Source organism: Manis javanica, chromosome 1 (assembly GCF_040802235.1).
Source record: "Manis javanica isolate MJ-LG chromosome 1, MJ_LKY, whole genome shotgun sequence".
Lineage (NCBI taxonomy): Eukaryota > Metazoa > Chordata > Mammalia > Pholidota > Manidae > Manis > Manis javanica.
Window position 1 is genome coordinate 22,430,103 of NC_133156.1, and position 19,527 is coordinate 22,449,629.

Here is a 19,527-nt window from a genome sequence, read left to right on the forward strand (position 1 = left end):
GGTGCAGGCCCTGCAGGACAGTCAGAGGCGGACAGCTGCATCAGCCTCTGGCTGGAGCTCGGTGCTGCAGGGGAGCCGCTGGCCAGGCACTGAGGGCTCACGGGCAGAGCCCGCGGGCCGCGCTCCAGGCTGGCCGGACCAAGTTTCCCGCGTGCTTTCTTCTGGCGACCACCGGATACGGTGTGTCTCCTTGCAAAGTCCAGTCCGTTGTGATACTTCCCTGCACACACACACACACACCTGAAGGAAGTAGGTAAGTCGTGTGGTGTGTCTTGGCCTCATTCTGTGCTTCTTCGTCTTTGGTAGCAAGTTTCAGGAAGGAGTTTTGTTGCTGAGTAAAAATCAGTAAGGAGCAGACAGTGAATCCTGGGCTCTGAGGCAGGAGTCATCACCTGCTGTGTTGGTGAGGCTGAAGTCTTTCCACAGGAGAACCAGGATATCGGCAATAAAAAGAAATGGTCCCTGAACGACAGATTCCAGAATAATTGGATTTGACTAAATAAACCTAGAAAGAAAAGAACAGTGATTTTTATTGGCCAGAATCATAATTAGTTTTTGGCCAAGAAGTGTTTAAGGATACTAGATTTAGCAAATAAAAACATAGGCTACCTAGTTGAATTTAAATTTCAGATAAACAGTGAATAATATTTTAGCATAGGTATGTCCCATGCAATATTTGGGGCATACTTTTGCTAAAAAACTTGTTTATCAGTAATTCCAGTTTAGCTGGATGTCCTGCGTTTTACCTGACAGTCTTAATTTAGGGTGAACCATGTATATTTCGGTGACCATCTTTTATAGCCACTGAAATGCTAAAAAGGCATTATTTGTGTTTAGTCACTGGGATTGACCAAGGACAGTCTTCAAACCCCGTGATTCGCCCCTCCTGGGACGCAGCAGCTCTGGGCACCTAGTACTTACCTGGGGAGGAACAAAAGGGAAGGAGGCCGGGGCTGTGAGGGGCAGGTCACAGGATGTCGGGGTCCTGAACGGCCAGCCGTGCCAGGGGTGGGAAGGCAGTCCAATCGGGGGCTAGTGCAGAAGCCCCCAACCCGGGCGCCAGGGTCTGCCGTGACAACAGCGCCGGGCCAAGGGGGTGAGCCCGGAACCGCTGGAGCTGCGCTGGGAGAGGTGTGGCCAGGAGCGGGGTCCCCAGGGCTCAGACGGGAAGCCCTTGGCTGTCCACCCTTTGGCCCCATCCTGGCATTTCCCACCTGTTACCTCCCATGTGCCAAGTTTCCCCAGAGACCAGTTGACAAGGGGCCTGGGAAAGGGGTTTGCAGGCGTCAGCCCCCTGGATAATGGGGCAGGGGGAGGGAAGGCGATGGTGGAAGAACACACAGGCGCTGTGGGCGTTGGACGTCAGTCAGCTGGTTGACAGCTACGACGACATTCAGACCTGGTTTAGCTAGAAGGCCGCTCTGTGTGCTGCCCGTTTGTGTGGTATGAGTGGCTGGTCAGATGGATACATGGATACAGTGTAAGGCATCCATCATGTACGGCATGTTCCTCTCACCCTTGTAAGTGGGTCAGGGTGCTTTCAGGGCACCGTCCCTCATCCCAGCAAGAGCTGAGGGCCTTCAGGGGCCTGGACTGTGCTGGCAGCAGAGTGGTGCTCAGAACAGCCCCGCCTGCCTGCCCTCTAACAGAAGCAGATCAGAGACCCCTGCCCAGGTTAGAATAACGTGGCCAGGTGGTGATGGGGATTCTGAAGATGCAGAGTCAGTCCAGCACCGGGCCGTGGGGCCCCCGAAGGCCCAACGGCAGACAGAGCGTTGGAGCTGGGCCTGGATAGGATTTCAGAATGGGTAGGGTTTTAGTGGGTAGGAAAGGGCAGAGGAGACTGGACAATGGGCCTGCTGGAGGGAGTCCTCCAGGGGTTTCTGGGGAGCAGTCCAGCTTGCATGGGGCTTGGGGGTAAGTAAGAGGAGGTGAGGTCGAAAGGCCAGCAGCCTGGGTCCCGGAGGAGGCCCCAACGTGGCCTCCCGCTTTCTGCCTTTCAGTCTTACTGTGTGTTCCCCCTGCAGCAGTCACAGCATGCCTGTGACTCTGCTGATAGTCCAGGACTTTCCTGTCCCACATGGTTCGAGGAACAGAGCTGTGGTGGTCTGGAGGCTCCCCTCCCCCCGACCTTTCTGGCCCCTCCCACTGCTCCTGTCAGCTTGTTCTCACCCCAGAGTCTGTACTCGCTTTTCCTTCTGTCTGGAATGCTCTTCCCTGAAACCCACAGGGCATACTTCATGTCAGATATGGTCTTCTGGACATTTCCCAAGTTGTATATAATTCATGTTTGGAAACATTCAGGTTTGTGGTATACATAGCTTGGTGATCTCTTTTCCACCCTGCAGTTACCACAGACACACTTACAGGTCCGTCCATATGTCTGCAACGCCATGTCCAGTGGCCACACAGCAGGCCGGCATACGGATGTGCCTGGACCCAGCCAGTTGGATTCCTGTTGGACTGTTCCCACCTGCTCTGTGTGTGTGATTGTGAATGAACCCGCTTTTGAGACCAAATCTTTGAGCACATACTTGTTTCCTTATGATAAATCTCTGAAAGCATACTGCTGGGTCCAGGGTGTGGACATTTCATTCCATCACTAATATTGTGCCTCTACTAAATGCCATGCAGTTTCAGGTGATAGTGCTCAGAAGGCTTCCAGAAAGATCAGCAGACTTCTGGGAAGTTGATGTGCCCACCTGCAGAGTCAGCAATGTTGATAAAGGATCCAGCCAGTCAACAGGCTTGTTCAGGTTTTTGTTAATCCATTTCCACTTTCTTTAGCAATGTCTGGAAACCTGGAATTTAGTCAAGTTTTACCTCAGGGCTGGAGAAGGGCCACATGTAAACGTAGGCTCGTAAGGTGCTGTGAAATTCTGTGTATAGTGTGGACATTATTGAAATTGTTGGCCATGGTATTTGGACAGAAGAGAGGTGAATTCAGGAAATGGGTGTTGGACTGGGAAGTGGGGGTTGGGTGCAGGAGGGTTGATGGGTTCGGGAGGCAGAATGTCACAAGGTCATGGCCACTGAGGAGATTTTGTGAGTCTCAGACTCACAGGGCAGAGTTGTTTGAACAGTGATGGAGTGTAGAATGGCAAACTTGCACCGGTGGCTCGGGCGACAATGTCACATCAGGACGGCGCAGGTACTGTGGGGCCAGCGCCAGGGATGGCCTTCGCCTGAGCTGCTGAGAATGCTGATCAGCTGGGCTTTTAAAGTATGGGGAAGTAGTTTCAGCTTTGCCAGAAAACGAGCAGAACATCCCAGCATGTGAGATATGTTCAGAAGAGAAACTTACAGTGGGCTGCTATCAGTGCAGGTCGATGTTGACTGCTGTCCCTGCCACTGTGGATCGTGAGGTAAGAGGGTGCTCCGTTGAATGGTACACTGATCTTTCTACATAGTCTGAAAGGTTATTTTATGTCATCAGAACAGTGTACCTTCTGGAGCGACTAAAATGTTCTGTGTATCGATCTAGTTGATGGTCGGTTACACAGGTGAGGTGCACACATATGTGGCGGGCAGGACGGCGGCCCCGGAAGATGGCCATGCCTGGCCCCCGACCTTGTGAACATGTCCGCCCCCTAACCCCCTAACCTTGTGAATGTGTCTGCCCCCTAGCCCACCGACCTTGTGAACATGTTTGTACCCTGACCCCTTGACCTTGTGAACGTGTCTGCGCCCTAACCTCTTGACCTTGTGAATGTGTCTGTGTCCTAACCCCTTGACCTTGTGAATGTGTCTGCGCCCTAACTCCTTGACCTTGTGAACGTTCCACACCCTAACCCCCAGGCCTTGTGAATGAGTCTGCGCCCTAGCCCGTTGACCTTGTGAATGAACATGTCTAAACCCTAACCCCCAACCTTGCTGAATGTGTTCGCAGCCTAACCCTTGGACCTTGTGAATCAATTGGATATCTGAATGGAATGAAATTAACCTCAACTCTCACCTCGTACCTTACACAAAAGTTCACATGAAGTGTATCATGGGCCTGAATATGAAAATTTATTCAAATAACAGAGCTTGTAGAAGAAAATGCATCAACATTTCCCAGTGTTGTGGTAGACACATCTATTAATATAGCACAAAACACACGAACCATTAAAAACAGTTTAATTGATTGGTAAGCTGGACATCATTAACATTAAGGATGTCTTCTGTCAAAAAGGACACCATGAGATGAGAGTGAAAGTACAGACCCCAGACTGGGAGCAGGTGCTTGCAGTGGGCACAGCTGACAGAGCGCGCATGTTCAGGGTGTGCAGACAGGACTTCGGCAAACGACTTGGGAAAGGTGTTTTGGGTCATGTAGGTCCTCCTCACGGGGAGGGATGAGCCTCTGCTAACCAGAAGTCATAGGGTTTGAAAGGACAGACCCTGGAGTTAGACGGAGCTGGCTTAGAAGCTAGCTTCAGTACTTCGTAACTGAGGGGCTTGGGGCAAAGTCCTTAATTTCTCTTACCTCATTTCCTCACCTGTAAAATGTGGTGATAGTCCTGTTTACCACAGGGAGCTACTTTAAGGATCGCCAGAGGTCACAGTGCTGTTGGGGTGCCCGGTGAGCTCTTGCTGTCATCACCTCCAGAAGAGCCCTCATTTAGCCAGACCTTCCGTTCTGGGCATGTGGCATTGGCTCCTACATCTGTGATTCTGTGCCTGTGATGGAAACACCAGCGCCTGTAGCCTCCCTGGGGCCTTATATCTGGAAGTGTCAGGCTGGAACCTCCTGTTCTAAAGAAAGTTATTAGCTCTTCTAATATGAATGATTTCTGACATTTTATCCTAGAAAACTGCTCTAGCAACCATGTGGGAAACCACACAGCGGGGAGTTCCGTGGTGCCAGCTGCAGCGTGCACACCTGCGCCAGTGTGGGAAGCGTCTCCCCACGCTGGCCACAGTCCTGGCCGCTTGACGGCCCCGCGAGCCTGCACCACAGTGGAGCCACAGAAGTGCTTCTTACAGGTGACGGGCATGACCTGTGCCTCCTGCGTGTCTCACATAGAGAGAAGCCTGCAGAAGGAGGCCGGTAAGGGCGCTGTGCCGCGGGGGTCTGGAGGGAGCTGTGGGGACCCTGGGGGTGCTGCATGGGCCTGGGGGTGCTGTGGAGTGGGGCCTGGAGCGGCCTGGGGGTGTTGCAGGCCGGCGCTGCAGAACTGGCCACCCTGAAGCAGGTTCACCGTGAGTGGGGTGCCTGCCGAGCGTCCCGGGCAGTTGGCACTCTGCTCTCCAGTCTGTTTGCGATGCGACGATCTCCGAGTGAGTCCGCCATGGCAAGCCCAGGTCCAGGGTCGCGGCAAGTCCCCGGGAGGCCTCTCCGTCGCCTTCATCAGAGTAGTCTCTATTTCTCCCCTTCAATCCCATCACCTTCTTACTACCAAATGAATTAAGAGCCCGCATTTTGCAGAGACAATCCAATTTCAATTAGCTGTTGTCCCTGCCAATCATGGAATGTCGTGGAAATGCCGGAGTTTGGGCCTCTGACTATGTTTCCAATACTGTCTCTGGAAGCTGAAAATGCAACAAAAATCCTGCCCCCGTTTCTTGTCTGGAAAACGTCTTGGCCACATCCCCTCTTCCTGAGCCCCGTGTCTTCCTGCTCAGGCTCTGGCCCTCAGAACCAATGGGCATCCCGAGGGCACGTTTCCGGGCTCTTGCTCACTATGCCCTGGCTTCCGCAGCTCGAGAATGGCTGTTCACAAACCGAGGTGTTACCGGGGCTCCTCTGTCACCCAGGCACTGGCTGCTCCTGCGATCGGCTGTGTCTCACGGCGCCCATGCTTGACTTCCTGACTTGGGTCCCTCGTTCTGTCCCTTGCAGGGCCTTTTCTAAAGTGATGTGAATGAGCCTCTTCTTCCCCCTTAAAGTAACACAGTGTTGTTAGCAAGATGCACATCTTCCTCACCTTACTGTGGGGTTCTGTCCCAGCAAATCCATTGTCAGCTGACAATATTGTGAGTCAAAAAGGCATTAGATACGCCAACCCTGCTGCACTTCACAGCTCAGCCCAGCCCACCTCCACCGTACTCACAGCACTTATGTTAGCCTGCAGCTGGGCGACATCGCCTGACACATAACCTGTGTCATCATAAAATGCTAACCATCTCGTGGAGTTCATTAGGCACTGATGGGGGAAACAGGCGGCTGTGCGGGCGCAGAGTGGTGGTGGCTGTGTCGGCCGCTCACTGTGGAGGTCGTGGGCTGACTGGGGGCTGGGGCTCGCAGCGCTGCCCTGCCCAGCCTCACGAGACGGTGCGTGTGCTGCCAGACATCACTGGCACAGGAAGAGATCCACATTCAGGATCTGCAGTACTGGTTCCTGCTGACCCTGTATCGCTTCCACGCCATTGTAAAGTAAAAGAACCATGACGTCAAGGACCACCTGTGGTCAGCGGGATTTTCCTTTTCACTCCTGAAAGTGATTGAAAACTGAAAAAAAAAGAGTGAGGGGAACCACTTTGGGATTTTTCTTTCCTGCGTCCAGACGCGTCTCTGGAGAAAGAAACCTGCTATGTGCGTGGTGGCAGCTGCTGGCTACAGACCGTCCCTCCGCGGGGGCTGCCCCAGAGGCGCCCTCCAGAGCCTGACGGAGTGGCCGCAGCAGGCCTGGGGCTGGGTGGGGTGGGCCCACCCAGAAGCTGTGGTCAGGCAGGGCCCACCCAGAAGCTGTGGTCAGGCAAGGTCCTCGGGCTTGGGGCCCGTGGAGTCGGGGAGCGTGGCTCTAGATCAGGGCCGTGCGTGGACTCGCCCAGGGAGCTGTACGCAGATGCCGGGCCCCCCGAGGGGGGCTGACCCGAGGGCTTTGCTGGCTGTTAAACTGCCCCCACGCGCCCCCGCTGTGCAGCCAAGCCCGTGAGTGCCTGGCCCCGGGGTCCCCATTACTGATGCTGAGCACGTCTTTCCCGAGGCTTGGCCGAGAGGGTCACGCTGTGGCCCTGCGGTTCCAGGCGTTCTCTCCGTGCTTGTCGCCTTGATGGCCGGGAAGGCGGAGGTGAAGTACGACCCGGGGCTCATCCGGCCCCCGGAGATCGCCGAGCTCATCCAGGGCCTGGGCTTCGGGGCGGCGGTGATGCAGGACCATGTGGGCTCGCACGGAGACCTCGAGCTGCTGGTCAGTAGGTGCTCGGCTAGGGGACTGTCGTCGTGCCGGAAAGTCCCCCGGTGGGACTGATGCGAGGACGGCGGGAGGTGGAGGCGGGTTGCGGGGGGGTCTGGAGGGAGCGGCAGCCGGGGGGCGAGGCCTTGTTCGGGGCGCAGCCGTGTCTGGAGGCCCACTGGGGGCCGAGCTCGTCAGTGGCCCCAGGGAGGGCAGCGTTACCGTGGGCGCCTCGTGGAGGGACGGGGCCACCGGGAACGGGGCGGGGCTGCTTTGCGGAGGCCAAAGGGCCTCCTCGCGCCCCTGCGTGGTCACCACCCAGCCCCGAGTCGGTGCGGGAAGGGCAGCACGGAGGACTCGGGGCGCTCGCCTCCCGGTGCGGCGGCGGGGGTGGGGGTGCTGCGGGGACGTGCCTGAGGGAGGGGGTTCCCGCTGTGGACAGCGGCGGCCTGGGCCCAGCAGCTTGTTCTGTCGGCGGCACCCGGACCTGCCCCCGAGGGGCCGCGCCTGTGCCCGTGTGCCGGGAGGGGCGGCCCCCCAGTGCGGTCTGGCGGTGGGGCTCCCCGTCCAACACACAGCAGGTGTAGAGCATGGCCCGGCAGGGTTGGAGGGCCTAGGGGCCCCCGGGCCTGGGCCGCGGAATGACCAACAAAGCCCCAGGGGGCACCCCAGCCCCGCCCCCGGCCAGCGTGGCTGTCCCCCTGCTGCAGATCTCCGGCATGACCTGCGCATCCTGCGTCCGCAACATCGAGGCCAGGCTCTCGCGGGCGGCTGGCGTCACCCACGCCTCTGTGGCACTCGCCACCAGCAGGGCCCGCGTGAGGTTTGACCCCGAAGTCATCGGCCCACGAGACATTGTCAACATTATCGAGGTGAGTTACTCCCTGAAAAGGGTTTATACACACTTCTCTAGAAAGGTGATTTATGATCGCTGCACGAAATTGAGAAAGTACAGCAAAGAAATAAAAGTCACATGACCTCAAATCCTTCAAGGTTTCCCATGGAAATAAGGTGAATTGTTTTAAAATAAACTGAAATTAAGTAAATATCAGATAACCTGAAGGGGAAGATCAGTGACTGGGTAAGAAAACATGGTGGGAGAAAGGTTGTTTGGTGGTTGGGTAAAAAAGTCGCGAGCGGAAGAACCAAGGGTCTTCTGAGGCAATTTTAGATTAACTTTCTAATTTCCAAAGATGGAAAGTGCTTTCTACCAGTGCGTGTTTTGACCAGCTGCCTTCCCCCTGTTCTTTTCCCTCGCCCCTCTTTTTAATAACCAGGGAATCGGCTTTGGAGCCTCTCCGGCCCAGAGAACGCCCAGCGCTCATCACTTGGACCACAAGGGGGAAATAAAGCAGTAGGTAGATCGGAAAAGATGGGCCGCAGCTCCTCCCGCGGGCCCCCGCCTCGGCCCGGCCCCGCGCCGCTCTGTGCTGCCCCCTCCGCGGTGGCCTCGCCCTTGCACCGCCGACCCCCGGTGTCGTCCGGTAGAAACGTCTGTGCGAACAGAGATGCCGCCAGTGTGTGGCCACCGGCTGCTGGGCGCTTGGCATGTGCCCAGTGTGACTGAGGGACTACACTTCCGATTCCAGGCGTTGCATTTTAACTGACTTTAGTGTAAATAGCCACCTGTGGCTGGTGGCTTAACAGATCAGACAGCACTTAAGCTGGTGGGAAGAAAATGTGGACTTCCTCTTACAATATTTGAAGACTTCATTTGACTAGGTTGTAGAATTGCGACCTAAGGATAATCATGGCCAAGTGGAAAGACAGTGGCCTGGGAAGCAGGGGGCCTGAGTGTGCTCACTGTTGCAGACGTTTACTAATTCATTCAACAAACACATGGCTGCTTTGTATGTAGGGTGCTGTGCCAGGTGCTAGGAGTGGATAGCGTGTTATTCCTGCCTTAGGAAGGCCTACCCTTAGGCTGGAGGAAGTAGGGGAGCAGCAAATCGTGTGGGTCCTGAGAGGCCAGGGAGCAGACAGGCAGGGCACATGATCTGAGCCCAAAGAATGAGTGGCAGTGTGCCAGGCTGAGGGAGTAGGAATGAGGGGCAGGGGTGATGGTCTTCTAGAGGCACGAGGAGAGGGTTTTCTGTGGCTGGTGTGTCTGGAGTACAGGGGTGCCTGGCAGGAGGGGCAGCAGGTAGCGGTGAGGGGCTCACCCTCGGGCCCTGGGGGCAACGTTGGGTGTGAGACCGCAGGCTGTGGCCAGTGGTGTTCAGGCTGGTCACGATGCATTAGTGCCTCCACACACTGGGGATTTCATGAGTGCCGGAGCCAACGAGAGGCCACAGCTGTCACTGGTGACCCCCAGTTTCAGACTTTGGCGTCCATCAAGGCAGCTTCCCAGTTCTCTCTGACTCTGTTTTAGGTAACGGTTTAAATATCGAATCTGAGTTTATAATTGCTTTTATCTATTTTTTTCTTGGGAATCAGTGTAAGATTGCATTTTGAAAAAGAGCAGTAGACAGTCATAAACTGAGGATGTCCCCTGTCTTTGGGGCTGGGTTCCTAGCTTCCGGGCCTCGGCTGCTTCACTGTGGATCAGAGGTAACGTGTCAGGCACGGGCAGGCAGGTGCTGGGCGTGAACATCTCTGGAACCCCTTGCAGGGAAGTCCGGGCCTGAGATGTCCCCTAGGTGGCCAGGCAGAGAGCCTTCCTTCATTTTATCCCCTGGTGGTCTGTCCCAGGCATGTGGCAAAGGCGAGCCTCAAACCAAGGCCTCGGGAGGAGGCCGGCCCGTGATCCTCGGGACAGGCAGGACCTAACGTGGGGCTTGTCACGCTGCTTTCCAGGTGGAAAAAGTCTCTCCTGTGCAGCCTGGTGTTCGGCATCCCTGTTATGGGCTTAATGATCTATATGTTGATGCCCAGCAGCCAGCCCGAGGCCATGGTCCTGGACCACAACATCATCCCGGGGCTGTCCGTCCTAAACCTTGTCTTCTGGATCTTGTGCACCTTTGTCCAGGTGTGTATCAGAACGGGGGGAAGACCTCTGCCCTCCTCGCCGCATGCGGCCGGCAGCTTGGTCTCGGTGGCACTTTGCTGACCCGCCCCAGCCAGCTGCCACTTCCTTCTGTCTTATGACCAGCAGGGGGCTGTCCTTGGGCACCAGAGGGTGGGGGAGACACTGAAAAGGACCTGCTTTGCTGCCAGCTTCATGGTGACTGCAGGTGATCGATCCCTCAGGAACAGTAGCCCCCTTCCTGCAGACATGGGTGCCAGTTTGTCCCCAGTAGGCTTGTTTAGCTTAATTTACTCTTTTGTTAGAGGCAGCGGCTGGTTTCCCCTGGAGCTCATGCTTTTCTTTAACATTCCTCTTGAATGACAGAAATGTAGTCCCGAGGAAGTGATCATTCAGAGAGGGCCAGCCCCCCGGACTTCTACTCTGGGGGTCATATTAAGGGGCTGGCAATGTTTCTGGGCAGAAGTGTGTCCCCCATATGTTCTGGAATTAAAATAAAACTCCTGACTTAATATTAGAATGTGGTTTAGGACAATGTAGGGGCAAGTATTTGTAGGCTGAATTTGCTTTTTTCTGTATTTTCTTTTTCATTACAAATGTGCATTTATTATAGAAAATTCAAACCATACTGAAGTATAAGAAAAGGAAAAGATAATTCTTTAACCATGGTACCCTGCTTCCAGCCCTGCCATGCCCCAGTGTTATCTTAGTATTATTTGTGGGCATGTATCTTTGCAGATGATCATCTATATAGAGAAAATACACGTACATGTATGTACAGGTTCACATGACCCTGAAATAGGATCTTACCAGATACGCTGATTTAGAACTGGTCATTTAATGGATTACGGACGGCTTTCAGTTTCAGAACCTCTGTAGGTTCTGCGTAGTGCCGTCTCGGTATGAATGAAGCATGGTTTATTCCCCATTTTCCCAGTGGTGGACGTTTAGACGGTGTACTGAGGGCTTAAAGGTCTCCCGCGCCCGTGATCATTGTTCTCTGTACTCAGGAGTCCTCTGCACCCAGAAACCGCTTCACAAACATCAGTTACAGGGCGGACGGGATGTCGGGTATTTGCAGCCCCGAGGGGTCTGCGGCCGGCCTGGCGAGCTCCCACCCTTTGCCTGTTCTCCAGTTCCTGGGTGGGCGGTACTTCTACGTTCAGGCCTACAAGTCTCTGAGACACAGGGCCACCAACATGGACGTGCTCATCGTGCTCGCCACCAGCATCGCTTACGCCTACTCCTCCGTCATCCTGGTGGTGGCCATGGCCGAGAAGGCGGAGAGGAGCCCCGTGACCTTCTTCGATACGCCCCCCATGCTCTTGGTGTTCATTGCCCTGGGCCGGTGGCTGGAACACGTGGCGAAGGTAACTGCAGCCTCAGGTGGGAAAGAAACTGTTTCTTGGGTAATACAAAGATCGTAATGCATCTGAGCACCGTGCTTAGAATTACTAATTACATTACATGCCGTCTAGGGAAAGACTTAAAGAAATGTGAAACCGTCATGTAATTGGGTGCTCCGATCCCTAATCTCCACTTGGTCACTACTGAAACGCAGGCTAATCTGGGTAATTATTAAACCCTTTGTTCACCTGCATTGTGCGATGGAAAGAACCCTGGATTTCAGGTCAGAGGTCACACCATGAGTACAAAACTGAGTATATAGCTTGTTAATCTGGAAATGCACATTTACACCTTTAGTTACACCATGCATTATATCCAGATTTTATTTTTATTTTTTTCACATTTCTTTTAAGGTATCATTGATACATACTTTTATGAAGGTTTCATGTGATAAACATTATCAAGTCCTCCCCACACCCCATTGCAGTCACTGTCCATCAGCATAGTGTAAGATGCCACAGAGTCACTACTTGTCCTCTCTGTGCTGCACTGTCTTCCTCGTGACCCCCACACATACGTGTGCCAGTCATAATGCCCCTCAGTCCCCTTCTCCCTCCTCACCCACCCTCTTGCACCCCTCCCCTTTGGTAACTGCCAGACCCTTCTTGGGGTCTGTGAGTCTGCTACTATTTTGATCCTTCAGTTTTGCTTTGTTGTTATATGCCACAAATGAGTGAAATCATTTGGTGCTTGTCTTTCTCCGCCTGGCTTATTTCACTGAGCATAATAGCCTCTAGCTCCATCCATGTTGTTGCAAATGGTAGGATTTGTTTTCTTCTCATGACTGAATAATACTCCATTGTGTATATGCACCACATCTTCTTCATCCATTCATCTACTGATGGACACTTAGGTTCCTTCCGTATCTTGGCTATTGTAAATAGTGCTGCAGTAAACATAGGGGTGCATATGTCTTTTTGAATTTGAGATCTTGTTTTCTTTGGGTAAATTCCTAGGAGTGGAATTCCTGGGTCAAATGGTATTTCTGTTTTTAGTTTTTTGAGGAATTTCCATATTGCTTTCCACAATGGTTTAACTAATTTACATTCCCACCAGCAGTGTAGGAGGGTTCCCCTTTCTCTGCATCCTTGCCAGCATTTGTTGTCCCTAATCTTTTCAATGTTGGCCATCCTAACTGGTGTGAGGTGATATCTCATTGTGGTTTTAATTCATATTTCTCTGATGACTAGCGATGTGGAGCATCTTTTCATGTCCCTGTTGGCCATCTGAATTTCTTCTTTGGAGAAGTCTCTGTTTATAGCCTCTGCCCATTTTTTAATCGGATTATTTGCTTTCTGAGTATTGAGGCATGTGAGTTCTTTATATATTTTGGATGTTAACCCCTTGTCAGATATGTCATTTATGAATATATTCTCCCATACTGTAGGCTGCCTTTTTGTTCTGTTGATGGTGTCCTTTGCCATACAGAAGCTTTTTAGTTTGATGTAGTCTCATCAGGTCATTTTTGCTTTTGTTTCCCTTGCCTGAGGAGATGTGTTCAGGAAAACATTGCTCATGTTTATATTCAAGAGATTTTTGCCTATGTTGTCTCCTAAGAGTTTTTTGGTTTCATGACTTACATTCAGGTCTTTGATCCATTTCGAGTTTACTTTTGTGTATGGGGTTAGACAGTGATCCAGTTTCATTCTCTTACATGTAACTACCCACTTTTGCCAAAATCAGTTGTTGAAGAGGCTGTCTTCCCCATTGTATGTCCATGGCTCCTTTATGGTTTATTAATCGACCATATATGCTTGGGTTTATATCTGGGCTCTGTAGTCTGTTCCACTAGCCTGTGGGCCTGTTCTTGTGCCAGTACCAAATTGTCGTGATTACTGTGGCTTTGTAGTAGAGCTTGATATCAGGGAGCATAATCCCCCCAGCTTAATTCTTCCTTCTCAGGATTGCTTTGGCTATTAGGGGTCTTTTGTGGTACCATCTTAATTTTAGAACTATTTGCTCTAGTTCATTGAAGAATGCTGTTGGTATTTTGATAGGGATTGCATTGAATCTTTAGATTGCTTTAGTCAGGATGGCCATTTTGACAATATTAATTCTTCCTAGCCATGAGCATGGGATGTGTTTCCATTTATTGGTGTCTTCTTTAATTTCTTTCATGAGTGTCTTGTAGTTTTCAGAGCATAGGTCTTTCACTTCCTTGGTTTGGTTTATTCCTAGGTGTTTTATTCTTTTTGATGCAATTGTGAATGGAATTGTTTTCCTGATTTCTCTTTCTGCTAGCTCATCGTTAGTGTATAGGAAAGCAACAGATTTCTGTGTGTTGACTTTGTATCCTACAACTTTGCTGAATTCAGTTGTTAGTTCTAGTAGTTTTGGGGTGGATTCTTTAGGGTTTTCTATGTATAGTGTCATGTCATCTGCAAGCAGTGACAGTTTAACTTTTCCTTACCAATCTGGATGCCTCTTATTTCTTTGTGTTGTCTGATTGCCGTGGCTAGGACCTCCAGTACTATGTTGGATAGAAGTGGGGAGAGTGGGCATCCTTGTCTTGTTACCAATCTTAAAGGAAAAGCTTACAGCTTCTTGCTGTTAAGTATGATGTTGGCTGTGGGTTTGTCATATATGGCCTTTAGTATGTTGAGGTATTTGCCCTGTAAATCCATTTTGTTGGGAGTTTTTATCATGAATGGATATTGAATTTTGTAGAATGCTATTTCAGCATCTATGGAGATGATCATGTAATTTTTGTTCTTTTTGTTAATGTGCTGTATGGTGTTGGTGGATTTTCGAATATTGTACCATCCTTGCATCCCTGGAATAAATCCTATTTGATTATGATGGATGATCTTTTTGATGTATTTTTGAATTCGGTTTGCTAATATTTTGTTGAGTATTTTTGCATTTGTTCATCAGAGATATTGGTCAGTAATTTTCTTTTTTTGTGGTGTCTTTGCCTGGTTTTGGTATTAGAGTGATGCTGGCCAGATAGAATGAGTTTGGAAGAGGAATCCTCTTCTACTTTTTAGAAAACTTTAAGGAGAATGGGTATTAGGTCTTCAGTAAATGTTTGGTAAAATTCAGCAGTGAAGCCATCTGGTCCAGGTGTTTTCTTCTTAGGTAGGTTTTTGATTACCAGTTCAATTTTGTTGCTGGTAATCGGTCTGTTCAGATTTTCTGTTTCTTCCTGGGCCAGCCTTGGAAGGTTGTATTTTTCTAGAAAGTTGTCCATTTCTTCTAGGTTATCCAATTTGTTAGCGTGTAATTTTTCATAGTATTCTTTAATAATTCTTTGTATTTCTGTGATGTCCATAGTGATTTTTCCTTTCTCATTTCTGATTCTGTTTATGTGTGTAGACTCTCTTTTTTCTTGATAAGTCTGGCTAAGGGTTTATCTATTTTGTTTATTTTCTCAAAGAACCAGCTCCTGCTTTCATTGATTCTTTCTGTTGTTTTATTCTTCTCAATTTTATTTCTGCTCTGATCTTTATTATGTCTCTCCTTCTACTGACTTTGAGGCTCATTAGTTCTCCTTTTTCTAGTTTAGTTAATTGTGAGATTAGAGTGTTCATATGGGATTGTTATTCTTTCCTGAAGTAAGCCTGTATTGCAGTATACTTCCCTGTTAGCACGGCCTTTGCTGCATTCCACAGATTTTGCCGTGTTGAGTTATTATTGTCATTTGTCTCCATATATTGCTTGGTCTCTGTTTTTATTTGGTCATTGATCTATTGGTTATTTAGGAGCATGTTGTGAAGCCTCCATGTGTTCGTGGGCTTTTTTGTTTTCTTTGCATAATTTATTTCTAATTTCATACCCTTGTGGTCTGAGAAGCTGTTTGGTACAATTTCAACCCTTTTGAATTTACTGAGGCTCTTTTTGTGGCCTAGTATATGATAAGTTCTTGAGAATGTTCCATGTGCACTTGAGAAGAATGTGTATCCTGTGCTTTTGGGTGGAGTGTTCTGTAGATGTCTGTTAGGTCCATCTGTTCTAATGTGTTGTTCAGTGCCTCTGTGTCCTAACTTATTTTCTCTCTGGTTGATCTGTCCTTTGGAGCAAGTGGTCTTGTTTTTTTATCCATTTAGTGACTCTGTGTCTTTTGATTGGTGCATTCAGACCATTTACATTTAGGGTGATTATTGATAGGTATGTACTTATTGCCATTGCAGGCTTTAGATTCATGGTTACCAAAGGTTCAAGGGTAACTTCCTTACTATCTGACAGTCTAATTTAACTCAATCAGTATGCTATTACAAATACAATCTAAAGGTTCTTCTTTTTTCCCTCCTTTTTCTTCCTCCTCCATTCTTTATGTATTACGTATTGTATTCTGAACTCTGTCTATTCTTTGACTGACTTTGGGGGTAGTTGGTTTAATTTTGCATTTGCTTAGAAATTAATTGGTGTGTTTCCTTTACTGTGGTCTTATTTTCTCTGGTGATAGCTATTTAGCCTTAGGAATACTTTCATCTATAGCAGTCCTTCTAAAATACACTGTAGAGACTGTTTGTGGGAGGTAAATTCTCTGAACTTTTGCTTATCTTGGAATTATTTAATCTCTCCTTAAAATTTAAATGATAATCTTGCTGCATAGAGTATTCTTGGTTTGAGGCCCGTCTGTTTTTTTGCATTAAATATATCGTGCTGCTCCTTTGTGGCCTGTAAGGTTTCTGCTGAGACGTCTCATGTTAGCCTGATGGATTTTCCTTTATACATGATCTTTTTTCTCTCTCTGGCTGCTTTTAATACTCTGTCCTTATCCTTGATCTTGGCCATTTTAATTATTATATGTTCTGGTGTTGTCTTCCTTGGGTCCCTTGTGTTGGGAGATCTGTGCACCTTCACGGCCTGAGAGACTATCTCCTTCCCTAGATTGGGGAAGTTTTCAGCAATTACCTCCTCAGAGACAGTTTCTAGCCCTTTTTCTCTCTTCTTCTCTTCTGGTACCCCTACAATGCAAATATTGTTCCATTTGGATTGGTCACACAGTTCTCTTACTATTCTTTCATTCCTAGAGATCCTTTTTTCTCTCTGTGCCTCAGCTTCTTTGTACTCCTGTTCTCTAACTTCTGTTCATTTACTATCTCCTCTACTTCATCTAATCTGCTTTTAAATCCCTCCATTGTATGTTTCATTTTGGATTCTGTATTTTTCAAAGTTTCTATCTCTCTTGAATTCCACCCTGAGGTCTTGAATATTTTTCTGTATCTCTGTGAGCATGTTTATGATTTTTATTTTGAAATCTCTGCAGGAAGATTGGTGAATTCAGTTTCTCTTGGCTCTTTCTGGTGTTTGTGGGATTTGGGTTTGAACCAGGTTCCTTTGATGTTCATATTTGTAAGTGGCGCCCTGTAGTGCCCAGAAGCTCTACTCTCTGGAGCTGCTCAGCCCCTGGAGTGATGTTGGGGGTTGCAGGCAAGCAGCACTGTTGCCTGTTGGGAGGAAAGAGGTCTTTCCTGCTTCCCGGCTGCAGTGCCTCTCTCCACCGCCAGGGCCAGTGGGCCCAGCAGGCAGGGAGAAGCCTCTGTGCTTTGCACTTGTAGGTGCCATAGGCAGGGTAGCCCTCTGGCTGGCCTGGCGCAAAGACGGGGGCAGCCAGTTTTTGACCTGGTGCCGGCTGGGAGGAAGGCGCAGCAGGCCGCATGTCACGGTGGGGGCCCTTGGGCCTGCATAGCCAGCCAGGGGGATGGAGCGCCTGAAGCTCCTGAAAGTTCCCAGCCTGCTGAGCAGGTGCATCTGGACAATTTTGCCCACCTGTCTTTTCTCCTGAGCAGCAAGCTCTGTGCAATCCTTGCCCCTTTAGCAGCCCTCTTCCTGTTAGGAAGTCTCTCAGACTGTCTGCCTTTCTTTTGTCCCAGAGCAGCCGTTTATGGGTACCTGTTCCCCACAAGTGGCTGGAATCTCAGTCTCTCTGAGTATTCTGCCTGTCTTAGCTTTCCAATCCCACTAATGTCCAGAGCACATTAGGTTTGTGCTCCCAGAGCAGATCTCCAGGGCTGTGTGTTCAGCAGTCCCAGGCCTCCACCCCATCCCTGCTCCGTTTCTCTTCCTCCTGTCGGTGAGCTGGGGTGGGGGAAGGGCTTGGGTCCTGCCAGATCACGGCTTTGGTACGTTACCCTTTTCCATGAGGTCTGCTCTCTTCCCCAGGTGTAGGCATTCTGCTGCAGCCTTCTTTCCTGTTGCTCCTTCAGGATTAGTTGTATTTGCTATATTTTTATAATATATGTGGTTTTGGGAGGAGGTTTCTGTCTCACCTCTCATGCTGCCATCTTTAAGCCCTTAAATCCAGATTTTAAAATATCCTATAAAAAGGTGGGACTCAGGCCCTAAAAGAAATTAGATTGAACCTAAAGGAAAACAGTACTGCTTTTTCAATCTGAAATAAAACCCGTAGAACTCAGTGGCATTGTACATTCCACATGGTGATAATAGCTGTGTGTTGATGGGCAGTGAGCAGCCCCCAGCCCAGGAGAGCCCCCTGACCTGTGGGGTGGCTGGGTTAAGGGGGCAGCATTTTTCTGTAGGGGTTTCCTCTGACACCAGCCTTGTGAGTGTCCATCTGGGTTTGCACAGGCCACTTACACTGCCTTCCATTTAACCTTCTGGTTATTCCTTAGAGCAAAACCTCAGAAGCCCTCGCTAAACTCATGTCCCTGCAAGCCACGGAGGCCACTGTCGTGACGCTTGGTGAGGACAACTTGATCGTCAGGTGGGTCTGCATCATCACAAGTCCTCAATCAGTTTATATCTATCTGTGTGGCTCACCAAATGCGTGACATCACCCTAGGCCTTGAGGGCAGGCGGAGACACGCACAGAAGAGCCCCTCTCCATCTGGCTCAGTAAGCAAGACATTTAAATACTAAAAGACGAGCAGGGGTTCATTGTGGCCTATGTGTACTGACTGGCAAGCAGAGGTACTGACGGCTGGTGTTCCTTGTCTTTAGGAGGGGATGGCTGCAGTGGCTGGGAAAGCATCACAGAAAACGTGGGGACATGAGTTGGGTCTTCTTTGCAGGATTTGAGGGGTTCAGATGAGCTGAGACATAGGGGTTTCAATTTGCCAAAGAATAAAAGTGGGAGAAATATTTTTCTTCTTTAAAAGATTAGCAGATATTAAAAATAAAGTAATAATGATTACCATTACTTCTGGAATGTATATAGTATTTACTGCTTACAAGATACCATCCTAACCTCTTTTTATTTAACAATAACAAAAAACTTTATGAGGAAGGGACTGTTATCCTTATTTTATAGATGAAAAAACAGGTTCAGAGAGGCCAAACTCCCGGCCCAAGGTCACACAGGTATCAATAGTGGAATTGGGATATACCCTAGGCTGTTGGTGCCAGAGTCTGCATTCCTAACCCTTACACATACTGACTCTTAAAGGCATATTTAATAACAAGGACATTTTAGATTTAGGCTTCTGTGTTTCCCTGATCAGCCTCATTTTCATATTTGAGATGATGGTTATTTCAGGCCTTCCTCACACTCCTGAAATCTCTCCAGCCCCCTTTCCTGTAGCCGTGCTCTCACTTCTTACTGCTGGAACTAGAAGCCCTGGACGGGACGTCCCCCGTGCCCTGCCCCCCATGCTGGCCCCGCTGTCCAGTATGACATCCGTCCAAACTCTCCTGTTATGGAACAGTCTTGGGCCCATCCCCCGGTGCACCGGCCCCCTCATCACCCTGGTGCCTGTGCCAGTTGCCTAGCCCAGTCCCTTGACACAGCTGAGACAGGTCCCTCACCACCCAGCGGGGCCCTCCGCAGGCCTTGTGGAGCACGTGAATCGGGGTTGCGGAGGGCAGGGACATGTGGCCTGCGCTGACTGCAGCCTGGACATGGCATTGCAGTGATAAGCAGAATCACAGTAGCCAGGACTGGAGAGCTTAGCTGCTGCTGGGCACGGCACTCCGCACTCTGCACGACTCATCCGAGTCAGCCCCATGAGCTGCCCTGCCCTGGAGGTGTGCCCAGGGTGCCCCCGTCCTCAGGGTGGTCTTAGGCTTTGTGAGGGAAAGTGGCCCACCTGGGGTCCTTGGCAGGTGAGTAGCTGCGCTGGGACTGGTGCCGTGCAGACCCATACTGTCCCC

General features: G+C 50.1%; 1 protein-coding gene across 8 annotated transcripts in view; it reads left to right on the plus strand.

The window, feature by feature from the left end:
- Positions 1-19,527, plus strand: part of ATP7B (ATPase copper transporting beta) — a 74,024-nt gene that overhangs the window by 34,552 nt on the left and 19,945 nt on the right. For all 8 annotated transcript variants that reach the window (XM_073230031.1, XM_073229997.1, XM_073230001.1 and 5 more), the window contains exons 3-9: positions 4,793-5,032; positions 6,952-7,115; positions 7,811-7,972; positions 8,378-8,454; positions 9,897-10,068; positions 11,202-11,435; positions 18,051-18,142. In XM_073230031.1, coding sequence (XP_073086132.1) covers positions 4,793-5,032; positions 6,952-7,115; positions 7,811-7,972; positions 8,378-8,454; positions 9,897-10,068; positions 11,202-11,435; positions 18,051-18,142 — 1,141 coding nt within the window. The remainder of the gene's footprint in view (positions 1-4,792; positions 5,033-6,951; positions 7,116-7,810; positions 7,973-8,377; positions 8,455-9,896; positions 10,069-11,201; positions 11,436-18,050; positions 18,143-19,527) is intronic.